We start from the raw sequence: 18,689 nt of genomic DNA on the forward strand, positions 1-18,689 counted from the left end.
AGCGCCAAACAGACGACGCTGTGGGCACCAAAGCAGTACGTTATCAGGGCCGTTAGGAATAAAACCTGATGGTTTTGCTTCCTAACGGGAATTGGCTTGATGGTTGCTGTTAGAGGCCATTAGGAAACGATCAAATGTATCTGCAATCAGTCCCAGAACACCTGATTAAGCGATCAGAATCCTTTACACTGTGATATCAACCTATCAGGAAAACACGGAATACCATTAGCGACTGAAAACCACCAGGAACCAACAGACACTTTTAATGGGTTCTATGACTTTTTTCAACAGGGAGGAACATTAGTAGCTGATGTCGCAGTATCTATCTAGCTAAATTTCCTGTTCCACCTTAAATAGTCCAGCGGTTCTGACGTCTGAAGCACCAGAATGTAACTGCTGCTCCATTTAAGGTGGAACGGGAAAATTCGAACAAGAAGCTGCTATCACTGAAGAATTAGGGGTGGGTGATAATAAATAATTGCCCACCTCTTTGAAGGCATATGATGCCCTAAATGTTACTAAAGCCCAGCAGTGAGGAGCTGAACTTTACCCTCCTCTGCTGTCACTGCAGACTGGCAGCGTCGCCTACAGAGCAGCGCTGGTAGCTGTTAATGAAGTGATGCTCTTTTTATTTGAGGGTCCCATTTCAGAGGGAGGATTTCAACCACTACCCTGTAACTCAGTTCCAAGGGGCGACACTCAAAACAAGGGGTAGGGGTAAAAAGAAGAAATGGGACTGGGCCTGGTTTATACTAGGGACAATGAACCTGTGAAGAGTGTCATGCGTGAAGCCATACGTAAGGAGTGTGTGTTGTGTTACTGATATGGAGCAGGCAATGTGTGTGAGAGCATTCACTGTGCTGTGTCTGTGTTAGCACTGCATGCACTAGACTAACTGCCATGTTTCAGTAGCAACTCTTGGTTAATTGACTGACAGAAGAGTGACCTTTCACACCTTTACAAATGGTTAAGTTGAGTGGGATTTTTGTCAGCATTCCGTAAAGCTTGTCCAAGTAACAGTAGCTATGAAAGAACGCATCTGTGAGTGAAGAACGGGTGGGTCAGTTCCAAGATCAGAATCGGACACCCCCTGCAGTCTCTCGGATAGGGATTAAGCCTAGTACTGGCCGACCATTCTAACCGGAGATTCTCCACTGACGCAGCATTCCGAACGGATATTCTCCACTGACGCAGCAATCCGAAACGAGATTCTCCACTGACGCAGCAATCCGAAAGGAGATTCTCCACTGACGCAGCATTCCGAACGGAGATTCTCCACTGACGCAGCATTCCGAACGGAGATTCTCCACTGACGCAGCATACCGAACGGATATTCTCCACTGACGCAGCAATCCGAACGGAGATTCTCCACTGACGCAGCATTCCGAACGGAGATTCTCCACTGACGCAGCATACCGAACGGATATTCTCCACTGACGCAGCAATCCGAAAGGAGATTCTCCACTGACGCAGCAATCCGAATGGAGATTCTCCACTGACGGAGCATTCCGAACGGAGATTCTCCACTGATGCAGCATTCAGAATGGAGATTCTCCACTGACGTACCATTCTACACGGAGATTCTCCACTGATGCAGCAATCCGAACAGAGATTCTCCACTGACGCAGCATTCCGAACGGAGATTCTCCACTGACGCAGCAATCCGAATGGAGATTTTCCACGACGCAGCATTCCGAATGGAGATTCTCCACTGATGCAGCAATCCGAACGGAGATTCTCCACTGATGCAGCAATCCGAACGGAGATTCTCCACTGATGCAGCAATCCGAACGGAGATTCTCCACTGATGCAGCATTCCGAATGGAGATTCTCCACTGATGCAGCATTCCGAACGGAGATTCTCCACTGATGCAGCATTTTGAATGGAGATTCTTCTTTGACAAAGCATTCTGAATTCTTGAATATTTTCTCCATTAACAGAAAAATGTAGTGCAGTACCAGGCTTAACCCCTGTCCAGGAAACTGACCCTTAATTACCCAAACAGCAGATTTAAAATACCTATTGTCCAACAGAGTTGCTCACTGAAAAAGAAGGCAGAACACAGTTACACTAGTGATTGTGATGTAACAGGTAAGTGGTGAGGATCAGATAACAGAGCATGCCAAGAAGTGTGGCGGTGTGAGAACGAAAGAATCGAATTTCAAACAGCTAAGAAAAATAACGCCAACCTCCATGTCCTGTATTGCGGAGTCATCCGCATGGGTGAAGGCAGAGACGAGAGCATACAGACACAAACACAAACACAAACAACATTAAACAGGTAAACAAAGACAATAAAATAAACAAGCAACTCCCAAAACACGGCACACTGAGACACCAACACATGACCACAAACAGATGCAAACATGTAGTGGTGGATGATACTGTCTATACTGGTATTAGTCACACAACAACAATTTTCAGTTTTAGCAGTGCTGACAGATAAACTTACTTTACTGTAATGTAAGTAATTTACTGGGAGCTTTAGATCGTATTAAAAAAACAAAAAAATTAAAAATACATTTATAAATCTGATCAGTTTAGCTGAGCTCTAAAATACAGGCCAAAATGTATTTAATGCTATAACTAAGATGCCTGACAGTTTCGGTATATATCATGGTATAGTGTAATTATGTATCTACAAAGTAAAAAAGTATTTTGGATGCTTTTGGATGATCTTTGTATATTAATGGGTGGGGTATTATTCTGGAATGTCTTCACTTTTAATAAGAACCATATTCATCAACTAATTTATATATTTAATGTAATAACTTTCTGTGAAGGAGCTTTTAGAGGCGTAAACTCTTTAAGCTCCGCAGCTTATCGGCTACTTTTTGTACATGAATGTAATATTTACCAAATTCCAGCAAAATCTGATGCTTGTAGATGTAAAAGATCCACGTCCAAGACAAGAATTTACATGCACTTGCATATATATATATATATATATATATATATATATATATATATATATATATATATATATATATATATATATATATATACACACACACACACACATATATACATATACACACACACACACACACACACACACACACATATACACATATATATATATATATATATATATATATATATATATATATATATATGGCAAAATTTTTATTAAAAACAGAACTGAATAATATATAGACAAATGTCAATATTGTTTTCTAATCATATATGTATATATATATGCAAGTGCATGTAAATGTGGATCTTTTACATCTACAAGCATCAGATTTTGCTGGAATTTGGTAAATATTACATCCATGTACAAAAATTAGACGATAAGCTGCGGAGCTTAAAGAGTTTACGCCTCTAAAAGCTCCTTCACAGAAAGTTATTACATTGAATGTTAATGAATTCACTGCCTGACTCATTAAACAAAATTTATGTATTGTTTTCGACCCATTTTCTTAACAACTAGAACATGGTTGATCAACTCAACAGACAGCTAACAGGCTAGTAGGCTCCTATATTAATATAAAATATTAACATATGGAGTAAAAAATGTGTCTTACAACCTTTAAATGTCTGTGTTTTTGGTAGATCTGCCTTAAGCAGCTTTAAACCTAACGAGGGAAAGCGAACGTACGCCAACGTAACCCAGGAAATCACATAGAGGAGAAATCAGCATTACAGCTGAGGTGCTACAGTGATTTTACCACTAATTAAACAGTAACTGTCCTTTCTGTCTGGTTAGCATTTACAGTCTCTGTAAGGTTCTCTTTGGTCTAATTTCAGTAGAAGAAAACAGATCAAAACAGTCCAACAAAACAAGATTTCCAAGTTATTTTTTAAGCGTCGACACCTAGAATGCATGTGTTCATTATTACTTTATTAATGCTAATTTGCTAATTATCTGGTACCACAACCTAGACAAACTAGGAAAATGTGCCGTTGATATATCGGGACAGATTTCAGTGACAAAGAGAGGGACAACAACAACTGTGACCAAAACACTATCCTTGTGTTTTTCAGAGAAAGGAAGGAATAAAAAAGCTTCAGCAGTGAAAACAGAAACACTGTTTCCCAACAGAAATCTTAATTACATCAGCAGGAGATTCTGAACACAATCCTGCTCTGACATTAACTTCACTAAAGCAGAACCACGAGAGAGAGAGAGAGAGAGAGAGAGAGAGAGAGAGAGAGAGAGAGAGAGAAGAAAGAAAGAGATGAAAGAGAGTAAAAGAGAAGAGAGAGAGAGGGATAAAGACAGAGAGAGGCGGGGAGAGAGAAGAAAGAGAGAGCGGAGAGAAAGAGAGAGACAAGAAACAGTGAGAGAGAGAGAGAAAAAAAGAGAGACAAGAAACAGTGAGAGAGAGAGAAAAAAAAAGAGAGAGAGAACAAAGAGAGCACAGGAAATGGGGGGATAGAGAGAGAGACAAGAAAGAGAGAGAGAAAGAGCGAGAGAGTGAAAGAGCAAGAGAGAGACAGAACGGGGGATAAAGACAGAGGTGGGGAGACAGAGAGAGGGGAAAGAAAGAGAAGAGAGCGGAGGAGAGAGAAAGAGAGAACGAGGTAGGAGAGGGAGAAAGGGGGAGACAAGAAACAAAGACAGACAGAGAGAGAGGGACAGAGGGAGAGACAAAGAGGGTGAGAAGAGAGAAATAGAACAGGGGGGAGGGAAAGAGAGAGAGAGAGAGCGCGAGAGAGCAAGAGAGAGAGAGAGAGCAAGCGAGAGAGATAGCAAGCAAGAGTGAGAGAGAGAGAGAGAGCGAGAGCGAGAACGAGAGAGAGAGAGCGAAAACGAGAACGAGAGAGAGAGAGAGAGAGAGAGCGAGAGCGAGAACGAGAGAGAGAGAGCGAAAACGAGAACGAGAGAGAGAGAGAGAGAGAGAGAGCGAAAGAGCCCCTAAAGCACTGCAGTGATTAAAAGGTGAGAGGACTCTCGGGGCAAGGTCACCTCTCTGGACACGTGAGGGATCATCACAGCAGCTACAGCAACTAATTAATTAATTAATTAAACACTTTCTGCAGCCGTATGCAAAAGTCTGGGCACCCCTGATTAAATTTTACATCTTGTATTGTTGATTGAAAATAAGCTAAAGCCTCGGGTCACTACACGACATTTAAAGTCTGAACAGATTAGAACAGACTGGGCGTCTCACACCACCACACTGGTTTTGGCAGATTTAGGCACTGAAATATTGAGGTTCCACACTAAACGATTAGTGATCACACACTACTCAACTTTGAAGCTGCTGCTGTTTTCTGTGCCGTTTGCGCTGAAACAGTAAAGAAGCAGCAGGTAAACATGATTAAATGAGGCTCATGGATTTAAAAATGTGATCAGTGTGGGAGTTTTTAGAGTTTTAAATGTACATAAACTCGATTGTGCCTTAAACTCAGCTCATTAAAAAGCTTCGCTCCTCACGTGAGAGACTTTTCACCATTTTTCTTTGTTTACTTGCTGTGTTTTCTTCTTTCAGCACTCTGTTTTCATTGGCTGTTGCAGGAATCCGCTCATATTGAGTCGCTGACCAATTTATACTAGATTTCGAGTCGGGTCGGAAAAAAACAGACGTTTGATAAACTCTGACTGGTCTGAAACGCGACCGAGAAGCCAAAAATCTGAGTCTGCACCCCTCAGACACGACTCGACTCTCTCTCCAACTGTCGACTCGGACTGACCCAAAAATCTGCAGACTAGAGCCGACCAGCTCAGACTCGGCCAGACTGAGAATCAGGGCTAAAATCGGGGTAAAAGCCATGTAGTGTAACCCCGGCTTAACACAGCCTCTACAGAGAACGCACTTCTGCATGACTTCACTTAGAAAATCAACAGAAACATAATTTAACCAGGGTGCCCTAAATTTTGCCTAAGACTGTAAGAGAAAGAGTGAGAGAAACCATTTAACACAGAGAATATTTATAAACTGGTCACTATAGAAACAATGCTGCCTCATTTCTTCTCTTGCTTTGTTCATTATCTCACTCGCATCCTGCCATGCTTTCTCTACTCTCTCTCTCACACACACACACACTCCTCCATCACACACTCCTCTCTTCCTCCCACGTGCCAACTTGCCTCATTATTCTAACGCTGCCAAAGAGCCACCAGCACTCAGTCAGACTGTTAGTGATTCACTGATTTAATATACTGGATTAGTATCTGCACTGACAATGACCTTATTAAATGGACTGGATATCGGCCAGACCTTCCAAATTCTACACTGGTCAGCTTTATTAAGTCCACCTCCTTGTTTCTGCACTCACTGTCCACTTTATCAGCTCCACTGACTATATAGTTTCACGTTGTAGTTCCACAGTTACCGACTGTAGTCCATCTGTTTCTCTGATACTTTGTTAGCCCCCTTTTACCCTGTTCTTCAGTGGTCAGGACCCCCATGGACCCTCACAGAGCAGGTACTATTTGGGTGGTGGGTCATTCTCAGCACTGCAGTAACACTGCTGTGGTGGTGGTGTGTTAGTGTGTGTTGAGCTGGTCTGAGTGGATCAGACACAGCAGTGCTGCTGGAGTTTTTAAACACTGTGTCCACTCACTGTCCACTCTAGTAGACACTCCTACCTTGTCAGTCCACCTTGTAGATGTAAAGTCAGAGACGATAGCTCATCTGCTGCTGCCCAGTTTGTGTTGGTCATCATCTAGTCCTTCATCCGTGGTCACAGGACGCTGCCCACAGGACGCTGTTGGCTGGATATTTTTGGTTGGTGGACTGTTCTCAGTCCAGCAGTGACACTGAGGTGTTTACAAACTCCAGCAGAACTGCTGTGTCTGATCCACTTGCACCAGCACAACACATACTAACACACCACCACCACATCAGTGTTACTCCAGTGCTGAGAATGATCCACCACCCAAATAGTACCTGCTCTGTGAGGGTCCATGGGGGTCCTGACCACTGAAGAACAGGGTAACAAAGTATGCAGAGAAACAGATGGACTACAGTCTGTAACTGTAGAACTACAAAGTGGAGCTGATGAAATGGACAATGACTGTAGAAACAAGGAGGTGGACTTCTCTACTATGACCTCACAGTCTCAGGTATTGGACTGGTAATGGTCAGAATTCATGTTTAGATCCTTTTCCCAACCTCTCTTCACCTCTTAGAATGAAACAGGCTGTGCCTTTAAGACTGATATATGTTAATGAGCTCTGATCTGATTGGCTACCCTGTATTGAGCCTCATTCGAAAAGCAGTCTTGGCTGAAACACTTCTTATAACTTCAGTGTGAATGGGACGGGGCCAAACTGCTGCAGCGTAGGTATATGTAAATGACTTGTTTTGCACAAAAAGACATCACTGACCGGGACCGGGGAGTGAACAGTGCGTTATGTGTTTGTATACTACATCAAACCCATTAATTAAAAAAAATGAGGAAAATTCAGCTTTACATGATAAGAGCCCTTTAACTAAAGCTATTGGAGTGCAAAACTGAAATATATAATATAAATATGAAACAATATTTTTACCAATATGATTGATTATGGGAATTATTAGCCCCCTAAAATCTTTACTGGCCACAAATGTCGATACCATTTGGGTCCTGCTGTTATTCAAGACAACCCTTTTCTCCCTCTCCCTGCTCACCGTGGAGTTGGGGTTGCCTGTCTGAATGCGCAGCTCTGCCAGCACCCAGATGCCGTTGGTCAGTTTGACGGATTGGTACAGCATGTCCTGGGTGTCCACTGTGCGCTTGGCGACTGTGAAGATATTACTGCCCTGCAGTTTGTTACTGGCAGCGTCTGTGGAGGAGAGAAAGGCACACATTAACACACACAGTGGGGTACGTTCACAAAAACAAAAGCCTGAGATATTAGACCAGAGCAGCACAGCCCAGTGCATCTTGGTTTCTGCTAAACGTATTTTGAAATATTTGAGCAACATTATTAGTTACTTAAGTATTAGAACACGAGAGGGAGTGTGTAATCGCAAAATAACATCACGGCTGTGATTTGGTCGCGGTAGATCATCACAGCCGTGATGTTATTGGCGATAACACACTCCTCGAGTGTTCTATTGCTTTTATACAACAGTTAAATAAATAAAGTAATAAATTAATAAACTGGGCCGTGAACGCGGCGTTTAATATGGTTTAATGTTCGCAGTTTTGCTCTTTTATCATACGGGAGGTTATAAATGACGTGCATGCGCCCACTTCGCATCCCCAACATTTGTGATGCCTCCTGTCGCCAAGAATCAGCAACTCTCATTGAAAATGAACGTTGCGTGAAATTCCTTCCGCCAAATTATAGTTCCTTAACGAACAGCTCGTTGCTACGTCAGAGTAACGAGCTCCGCCCACTCACTGCACAGCCAGCAGGCTGTTCTCCAGCTCCTCACACTAAATTCCCAAACTGTCATCACCACTGAGCAGCTTTTCAGTCGGCAGCTGTGACAGAAGAACAGCTGAACAACCTGGAATCAGCCTGAAATGAACCCAATACCATTCGCCAAACGTGTGGTCTGATCTTCAGAGTCTGACCAAATCAGACTGAGCCATAAAACTGCCGCAATATCAAGTTTAGCTCAGTTTTGTCATTTTTTGCCAGATCAGTATTAATGTTGTTTTGTTCCAGCCAGTCTGTAAAGCATCTTACAGCCCATTTAGTTTGGCGAATGGTGTTGGGTTCATTTCTGGCTGATTCCAGGTTGTTTAGCTGTTCTTCTGTCACAGCTGCCGACTGAAAAGCTGCTCAGTGGTGATGACAGTTTGGGAATTTAGTGTCGTCTCATCTTCAGAGTCTGACCAAATCGGCTGTCGGTCAAATGTGATCTTAAAAGTGTCCATTTTCTGTTTGTGGCAAAGTGAGAAGTAAAAACGTTCAAATGACTTGAGCGTCTCCTACAGCTGTCAAAGTCGTTGCTCAGCAGAGTGATAGAGTGTTTGTGATAAAAACTTGATGTTATGGTGAAATAACAGCACAGTTAGAACGCTTCTCAACCAATCAGCTTGCGTGGCCGGAACTGACTGTTGTATAAAAGCAATCTACATATCCCTGCTGCAAATGAAGCAGAACGAGTGCAAATGCTACAGGATGGGTTCCCCTTTTGAGTCTTGGTTCCTCTCAAGGTTTCTCTCTTGCTCTTAGGGAGGTTTTTTTGCCACTGTTGCCATTGGCGACGCTCATGGGGGCAAGAAAAAGGCAAAGTTAAACGTCGCTCAACTTTGTTGTGTCGCCGACTTTGCCCACTTCACATCCCCAACATTCACGCTGCCTCCTGTCGCCAGGAATCACCAACTCGCATTGAAAATGAATGTTGCGTCGCTTGCTTGTGCAAATTCAGGGTTAGACAAACACACATTTAAACAAGGCACGCGAACAGAGGTCGAGCCTGTAATGGGAGTCAGAGCGCAGCTTCAACTACAGCCTCCTGCTCACTCGTCCTCAGCATGAGTGAAAATCATTAAACATCATTCAGCGATTACAGCTTAAACTCTTTTAATTAGAGCTTCTGTTTGTGAGTACAAAGTTCTGTGTAATGGCTTTCTTCCTTTAATTAAGTGACTATGACCTCACAAGAGCGCCTTCTTGTCTGTTTTAACTGAGGGTACGAAGTCTGATCGGAGAGTGAGAGAGAGCGCGAGACGAAGGGCAGGAAAAGGACAGCGGATTCATTTAGATAGTGGTGTGAGTGTTTTGAGTGTTTATTAGCGTATTCGTGCTGGACCAGGTCAGAATTACTGAATAATAATACACGGCCACGCAGAACAGCTTCATATCACTTAAACCTAATTACACGGACATGCTCACACATCACCATCCAGCATTTAATAACAGACCCCAACAGGAGAGAGGGAGGGAGGAGAGAGAGAGAGAGAGAGAGAGAGAGAGAGAGAAAAAAAAATGGACAAAACCTGGGGCTGGGGCAAAGGTAGGCAGCCTCCAGAGACCCCCGTGGGCCAACAGTACCATGAAAATACAAATAGGAAATACTTTTTGATAGACAGGCATAGATAGATAGACAGGCATAGATAGATAGATAGATAGATAGACAGACAGGCATAGATAGATAGATAGACAGATAGATAGATAGACAGACAGACAGGCATAGACAGATAGATAGATAGACAGACAGGCATAGACAGACAGGCATAGACAGACAGGCATAGATAGACAGGCATATATAGATAGATAGGCATAGATACATAGATAGATAGATAGACAGACAGACAGACAGACAGGCATAGATAGATAGATAGATAGATAGATAGATAGATAGACAGACAGACAGAGACAGACAGATACATAGATAGATAGGTAGGTAGGTAAGTAGATAGATAGACAGATAGATAGATAGACAGATAGATAGATAGACAGATAGACAGACAGACAGGCATAGATAGACAGGCATAGACAGACAGGCATAGATAGATAGATAGATAGATAGATAGACAGACAGACATGCATAGATAGACAGGCATAGACAGACAGGCATAGATAGATAGATAGATAGATAGACAGACAGACAGGCATAGATAGACAGACAGACAGAAAGACAGGCAGATACATAGACAGATAGGTAGGTAGGTAGGTAGGTAGGTAGATAGACAGACAGACAGAAAGACAGACAGACAGGTACAGATAGACAGGCAGACAGACAAGCAGATAGATGGACAAAATTTTAGTGTAGATGAAGGATTATGGATTATCGGTCTTTTTAGTCTATGCTTTGTCTTAATCTGGGTCTGGGAAACTGTAACAGTGTCTCTGCTGACAGTAGAGCTCTCTTTTCACCCTCTCACTGTCTTCATTAACCGCTCCACCCCTCCATCCACCCTCCTGTCTTCTTACCTGAGTTGAGGTGGCAGTCTTTGATCTGAAACTGAGCCTCGTTTTCGCTGGGAATGTCCTTCCAGGTGGCCAGGAACACCTGTCTGTCTGCTCACAGAGAGAAACATAGAGAAAACAGACAGTAGGTGTGAAAATTGTTTTTTTAAATGTATTTTACTGATTTAATGGTTCACTGGTATTATTTACCAGTCTGGCTGATACTGATGAGGCAAGGTTTTATCAGTATCTGAGAAAATGTCGCTAATAATGTGCGATAACTAGCGCATTCGTTTTGGTTTCGCCATCGCTGGGATTCAAACATGCAATCTCTCAATTATAGGCCGATCGTGTATCACTATATCACAGTAATACAGAACTAATGAATCTGAAAAAACACCATCATGGTTAAAATAATATACAACAGCATGTTTTTGTTATGTATCCATCTATTATAATAATAATAATTGAATAATTAGGCAATTACTCTGATGACTGAGTAATTACATACGTGCACTTTCATAACAACAAATGCTTAATTTGACTTTATATGCATGCAATTTGTAAACAGAACCAAAAGTGCATTTGTGAGATCCTGCTGGTGTGGGTTTCCTCTCTTTCAATGATTCTCACACATGATTTGTGCGCTAATAACTAATAGAATCTAAGTTCAGCAATTCTGACTGCTGAACATGACTTTATATTGATCTGCCGGGTCCCTATTTATCATTCAAATTTCCAAAATCATCAAATTCGATTCATTGGCTGTGTTTACATGCAAAGATTTTTGCCAATCCGTTTGAATACATTCCGATTACAGATTAAGACTGAGGTGTTTATTCTCACTCTACTCAACAATCTGATGGTAAACGTACATTTACATGCTCACTACAAGTAATCTGATCCAAAATTATGCGCATGCTTAGAGAACCGCTTAGTGTGGACGTTACCATGACAACCAGCATCACGTGAGTCCAGTCAGAGTGAGATGAGCAGCAGTGAGCAGCGCTTGTGTTTTTAATTGCTTTAAAATGATGTCAGACTCAGGAAAAACGTCCTTCACATGTCCTTATTAAAGAAGGCCGAGAGGAAGACGTCGTGTTCTGAGACACATAAGCTGGACGTCCGTCCCACCGCCGTCTTTTAAAGATCAGAGCATAAACTTCGTCTCCTCTGCAGACCAGTTTCTGCTCCGCCATGTTGGACGGTATAAACTCTCACTATGACGTGACGAACATGATCAGAACGGACTTAAACTTTCCGATAGGGAATGTAATCAGATACAGGCGTTTACACGGATATTATTCTTCTATTTAACGGATTATTTACAGGATTACCCACCTCGATCAATCAGACAGAAATTGTATTCCGAATGGCCTCAATCGGACTAGTCTATTCCAACTGAGGTGTTAACGTGGGAATAATCTATTCTGATTGAGCTATTAGTCGGATTATTAACAAATTATCAGGCTGCATGTAAACGTGGCTACTGAGAGTGAATCTCTTTTAATGAAGAGAAGAAATGGAAAATAAGTTAAATAATAGGCAATTAAAGGAAACTAAAACCGCAAAGAATTTTGCTATTATCACTTATCTGAATTTTAAGGCCTTTAAAGGCTGCTATAGTCAGCTATAGTTACACTACAGTACTACAGAGACTTTTTCTCTGAATGTGCTGACTTCTAGCTGGTGAAGAGATGGAATTATGCTTGCAGGTTGTTTTGTTTGTCATGACTGTAAAACTAAGCATTAAAAAAATCCTAATGACCAGTCCAGGTAGAAGAACAAGACGTCCAAATACAAATACTAGCAGGATACGTCTGTAGCCAGAAACACAAGAAAATTCTCAGTGACATGTAACGAACAGGCAATCCATAAAAATAAAGAGCGTCAGGTAGCTGACGTGATCACGAGGTGAAGAACTCCTGCTGACGTGGGTTTGGGGTTTGTAGCGTCAGAGAAGAAGAGAGGAACTGATTAAACCCACTCACCCATCTTCCCATCCTCCACAAAGAGCAGACTAATGGGGTACTGACAGCTGAAGTAGAACACGTCAATGTTGTTCTTCACAGCCACCTGAGAGAGAGAGGAGGGGGAATGAAGGGAAAGACAATAGGAGGAAAGGGAGAGAGAAAGAAGAGAGAGAGAGAAAAAGAAAAGAGGAGAGAGAGATCGAGAGAATATAGAGAGAGAATAGAGAGAAAAAGCAGGAGGGAGAGGGAAGAAGGGGGGGAAGAGAGTGTTTAAAGAGTAGACATGACTGAACCATGTTTTGACTGGAATATCGCTGCTGTCGGAACAAAACCTCATATCTTCATTTTTGTCGATTTATCAGTTATTGACATAATTTGAAACTGAACATTGTCCTATACATTGTGTGTAAATTTCACGATAAACGGACCAACGGAAATGACCCAAAATGATGGTTCCATTGACTCGTATGTTTTTTCCTTCTATCGTAAAGTTACCATTTTAGATACGCGAGGTTTTGTTCAGACCGCAGCGACACGGACGACATTAATGACATTAAAAACGACCTGATATTTCTGTATTATGAGTTAAACTGTAAATATATTTATAAATTATTTTATTGTTTTGTTTTAATCTCTCTGTAAAGCAGTTTGTGTTCAAAATGATTACAGAAATATTATTATTAAACCTTACAGACAGAAAATGGAGAAACAGTGCATTTATTCATACTGACATCAGAGAGAGTGAGGAAGAGGACTGGGAGAGGAAGAGGACTGGGAGAGGAAGAGGACTGGGAGAGGAAGAGGACTGGGAGATCAGACTGACTCCTGACACTTTAACACACAAACAAGCGTCTCTCTTTTCTCCTCCCTTTTCTTCATTTTCTCTCTTTTAGTTTCCTCCTTTTTCCTCTCGCTTTCCCCCACTCTCGCTGTCCTTTGCACTCCCCTCCATCTCTTTTTCTATCCACCCCCCATTTTTTCTCCTCTTTCCATCTCTTTTCCACCGTCTTTACTAGCCCTACTATTTTCCCATTTTTTCTCTCCCCCTTTCCATCTTTTTTCACCATCTTCCTCCCCTACTCTTTCATCTCTCCCTCTCTGCCTTTTACATCTCTCTTTTAGTCTCTTCTCACCCCTTTTCCTGCTTTTTCCTTACTAAATGTCTTCCTTCTTTTCTCATCTTCTCTCTTCACATCTTTTTTTCTGTCTCTCTTACTCTCCTCTCCTACTCTCCCTCTCTCCTCCCCAGTTCTTTCCTGTTCTTGCAGATTCAGTTGGATGAAGGAACTTTACAAGAGCTTAATGGAGGCATCACAGATTTCAGTGGGACTCAAAAAAACAGAACAACAACAATAATAAAAAAGTTCTGATTAAAGGGGGAGTTCACAGTGGTGGTGATAGGAACCAGACGTCCACCTCTAAAAGCCCCCCTCACAGAGTTACTTGAAATGGGTCTGAAAATGCTGCCTGATGTCTGACACATTGTTTTATGATAGTTTTGACAACCTTTTGCAGCAAAATGTATTTTGAAAATCGATTCAAGGTGGAGGGATACATGCAGGGTGCTGTGAGGCAAAAATAGTTCCCTAAGAAAACTTCACTCTCAAAAAAAAGATGTTCCTTCAGTGATGAAAACGGTTCTATACGGAACCACGAACACTCAAAGAACCTTTTGCATGATTAAAATGGTTCTACATAGCATCAAAAAGGCTCCTTCTTTTGTTGTGATGCCAAACGTCTAACAACAGAAGAATGCTTTCTGGTGCTATATAGCACTATTTCCAAAAAAAAAGTTTTTTTGGACCACCTACAACACATTTTCCATCAATCTGAAGAACAATTTACCATGCACAGAACCATTTAATCCTGCAAGGGGTTCTTTGAGTGTTCATGGTTCTATGTAGAACCATTTTCTTTACTAAAGAACCCTTGAAGGAACATCAACCAATAAGTGTGCTTTGTTCAGATTCATAACTATTTTCCATCATCATCATTCCATATAAACTGAGAAGACTCGTGTAGGTTCACTGGTGGTTTTGGATAGTAGATAAAATGTCTATATTTGTGTTGTAGTCATGGCGACCCCTGGTTCCTATCACCACCACTGTAAAGAAACCAGAACCACACCAAACCACTCTGGATTCTCAACCATTTAATTAGTCAGAAATTTAGAAAAATGGGTGGAATTCCCCTATGAGACTGGGCAGAAGCTAAAACCTACATCATCTGTTCCAACTTCTCAGATGTCAGAAAAAATTAATATTGTGACCAGAGGTGTGGACTCGAGTCGTTTGACTTGGACTCGAGCCTGACTCGAGTCACAAACTTGGATGACTTAAGACTCGAATCGAGAAAATCGAGAGAGACTCGGAAAGACTCGGGACAGCAAGTGGAAAAAATGTGGAGAGGCATCTGAACGCAGACGGGACTCAGTTACACAGTCAGTTACTTTTCATGTGAATGGATTAATTTCCTGCCGTAAATCTGATAAACAGCAGCGTCGTCAGACGTCTGTCACTGAGCTTATGCTCGGTTTATTTTATTTCAGAAGACGAGTGAAGCGTTAGAGCCAAGTTCGCCTCCATATGCTGGAAACAAGTGAAGCAGCGACAGCATCAATGCTCCTCGCTCAGCACTTAAACTCCAGTCTTACTGGAGAAACTCGCCAGGTAAACTGACTGTTTTCCTCATGATAGCAAAACAAAAGAAACACAGCGTCTCTGTTCGACCGATTTTAACAGCTTCTGCAGGTAAAACAAGCGCAACGTTCTCGTTATTCGCCAGCTTCGTACTGGAATTTGTCCTTCCACCTTAAATGGTGCAGCAGTGAGGTGCCGGAATGCAACTGCTGTGGCATTTAAGGTGGAACGGAAAATTCAAATAAGCTGCTGGCGAAAAAAGTCAATTTCAGCTTTGTACTTTCACATTATTTTACTGTCTTTTCTGTAAACTTTGTTCAGCTCTGACTATTGGTTTCAATTCAATTCAAACTAAATCATCTTTGTGTATATATTAAGTTCATACTTTATATTTATATATATATACACTTTTTATATATAAATATATATATAAAAATAAAAGTTCAGTAGTACTTTTAAATGTATTTCCATGTATAGTTGTGCTACTCTGTGTATGCAGTATGCCTGTCATGGTTATCTGTGTACCATTGATTGTGTATTTTAGTTGGAAGGGAAATAAATAAACAAATAAATAAATAAACAAATAAATTAGTTAATTAATTAATATACAACCACACTGCTAACATGCTGTCACCATTATTCAGTGTTGTGGCCTTAAATTAGCTGAAGAATGCAGACTGACTTGTTCAGGACTCGAAGATTAAGACTACTGACTTGGGACTCAACTTGAGACTCGCCTGTACTGACTCGGGACTCGAGTGTGAAGACTTGAGACTTACTTGTTACTTGCAACTTAGTGAGTTGTTCCCACCTCTGATTGTGCCGTACTGTATCAACTGCCTTCCTGAAGCATCGTGATTATATATTGCCGTATTGCCCACCTTCACTGCTGAGTGATTTACTGACTGAACCTCTAACCTCATAACTTCATTCTCTTCTCCAGAGGCTGCGTTCTTATTCCTGAGTATTCAGAGTCTGTGCTGGGATCAGGCTGAGCTGCTCTGCCGCTCCGGCGGGAGTGTTCGCATCGAGCGTCGGAGTTATGAAGCGCCGCTAAAGGTCGAGAGTGGCGCGCAGCATCGATTGGAGCGCGTGGCGCAGAGCAAGGACAGCAACTCGAGGTAAGAGTCTCACTCACTGAATAATTCATACAGACAGCCAGGCAGAACCGCACACAGCACACACACACACACACACACACACAGAGCACCACACACACACACACACAGCACCACACACACACACACACACACACACACTCACACACACACTCACACACACACTCACACACACACTCACACACACACACACTCACACACACACTCACACACACTCACACAGCACCACACGCACACACACGAGCACACACACAGCTTTACTCCGTCTCGCTTTGCTTACGTCTCTATCTGCTTCTTGCTCTCTCTCTGTCGTTCTGCATGTCTCTTCATGTTGTTCCTTCTGTTTGTCTCTATTTCTAGCTTTCACTTCTTCTCTCGCTGTACGTCGATCTCTATCTTTCTGTATGTATGTCTTTCTCTCTCTCTGTATATCTCTTTCTCTATCTGTATGTCTCCCTCTCTGTTTCTCTATCCATCTCTCTCCTCTCTTTCTCTCTCTCTCTCTCTCTCTCTCTCTCTCTATATATACATATATACATATACACACACACACATTTATCTGTAAGTCTCTCTCTTTCTGTATGTCTCTCTATTTCTCTATCTGTGCTTTCCTCTCTCTTTTTTCTATCTGTATATCTCTCTTTTTGTATGTCTCTCTCTCTGTTTCTCTATCCATCTCTCTCTCTCTTTCTCTGTATGTCCCTCTCTGTTTCTCTATCATCTCTCTCTCTCTATATATATATATATATATATATATATATATATATATATATATATATATATATATATATATATATATACACACATCTGTAAGTCTCTCTCTTTCTGTATGTCTCTCTATTTCTCTATCTGCTTTCCTCTCTTTTTTGTTCTATCTGTATATCTCTCTCTTTTTGTATGTCTCTCTCTCTCTCTCTCTGTATCTGTATGTCCCTCTCTCTCTCTCTCCCGTTCTCTATCTGTACGTCTCTCTCTCTCTCCCGTTCTCTATCTGTTCGTCTCTCTCTCTCTCTCTCTCTCACTCTCCTGTTCTCTATCTGTACGTCTCTCTCATCTTGCAGTCAAACCCTCATTTCAATGTTCCAGTCGAGGCAGTCACTGCAGCAGAGAGAGGCCGTATGGCTGTAGTGGTGATCCAGAGGAAACTAGTGTGGTTATGAGAGATTATCTCGCTCCAGCAGCTGTGTAATCTGGCACTTCACACACCTCCTGCCTCTGGGGGCGCCTTATTTTTAGAGCAGGAGGCGGGGGGGGCCTCAAACACAGGTTTGAATAAATAACGGCTGAGAGAGATCGCCCACGTGTCCGTTAGGTACACACCGCACAGAGACGATGTCGCCAGGTTAAATATTAGAGAGCAGTTTAATATTAAACACTGCGTTACCTGCAGGTTATTGAGAGGCTCCATCTTCATCACCGGGCCGGTGTTGCTGAGCGGCAGACTGACATCCACCGTCTGATTAGGACTGAGGGGGGTCAGAACCTGCAGAGGACCAGCAGGAGCCAGCCCGAAACTACAGAGAGAGAGAGAGAGAGAGAGAGAGAGAGAGAGAGAGAGAGAGAGAGAGAGAGAGAGAGAGAGAGAGAGAGAGGGAGAGGGAGAGGGAGAGAGAGAGAGAGAGAAAGAGAAAGAGAGAGAGAGAGGGAGAGGGAGAGAGAGAGAGAGAGAAAGAGAAAGAAAGAGAGAGAGAGAGAGAGGGAGACATACAGAGAAAGAGAGAAACATCCAGAAGAGAGAGAGAGAGAGAGAGAGAGAGAGAGAGAGAGAGAGAGAGAGAGAGAGAGAGAGAGAGAGAAGGAAATGGAAGAAAGTGAAGAAAGGGAGAAGAGTGAGAGAGAGAGAGAGAGAGAGAGAGAGAGAGAGAGAGAGAGAGAGAGAGAGAGAGAGAGAGAGGGAGAGAGGGAGAGAGAGAGAAAGAAGAAAATGGAAGAAAGAGGGAGAAAGAGACAAGAAAGTGAGAAAGGGAGAGAGGGAGAGAGAGAGGAAAGAGAAGAGTGAGAAATAGGGAGAGACAGAAGAAAGAGGGAGAGACAGAGAAAAAAGGGAGAGAGAGAAACAAAGAGACAAAGTGAGGAAGAGAGAGAAAGGAAGAGACAGAGAAGAAAGCGTAAGAGAGAGAGAGAGAGAGAGAGAGAGAGAGAGAGAGAGAGAGAGAGAGAAAATGGAAGAAAGGGAGAGAAAGAGAGGAAAGAGAGAAAGAGGGAGAGAGACAG

The 18,689-nt window shown here is 42.2% G+C and overlaps 1 protein-coding gene across 5 annotated transcripts in view; it reads right to left on the reverse strand.

Annotated features, from left to right (window-relative positions):
• Positions 1-18,689, reverse strand: part of ap1b1 (adaptor related protein complex 1 subunit beta 1) — an 82,138-nt gene that overhangs the window by 5,772 nt on the left and 57,677 nt on the right. For 3 of the 5 annotated variants that reach the window (XM_036598571.1, XM_036598573.1, XM_036598570.1), the window contains 5 exons: positions 17,860-17,989; positions 12,737-12,821; positions 10,770-10,856; positions 7,564-7,718; positions 2,191-2,199 (listed from right to left, as the gene is read on the reverse strand). In XM_036598571.1, coding sequence (XP_036454464.1) covers positions 2,191-2,199; positions 7,564-7,718; positions 10,770-10,856; positions 12,737-12,821; positions 17,860-17,989 — 466 coding nt within the window. The remainder of the gene's footprint in view (positions 1-2,190; positions 2,200-7,563; positions 7,719-10,769; positions 10,857-12,736; positions 12,822-17,859; positions 17,990-18,689) is intronic. The other 2 variants (XM_036598574.1, XM_036598572.1) reach the window with 1 other exon arrangement.

Source organism: Colossoma macropomum, unplaced genomic scaffold (genome assembly GCF_904425465.1).
Source record: "Colossoma macropomum unplaced genomic scaffold, Colossoma_macropomum, whole genome shotgun sequence".
NCBI classification, from domain to species: Eukaryota; Metazoa; Chordata; class Actinopteri; order Characiformes; family Serrasalmidae; genus Colossoma; species Colossoma macropomum.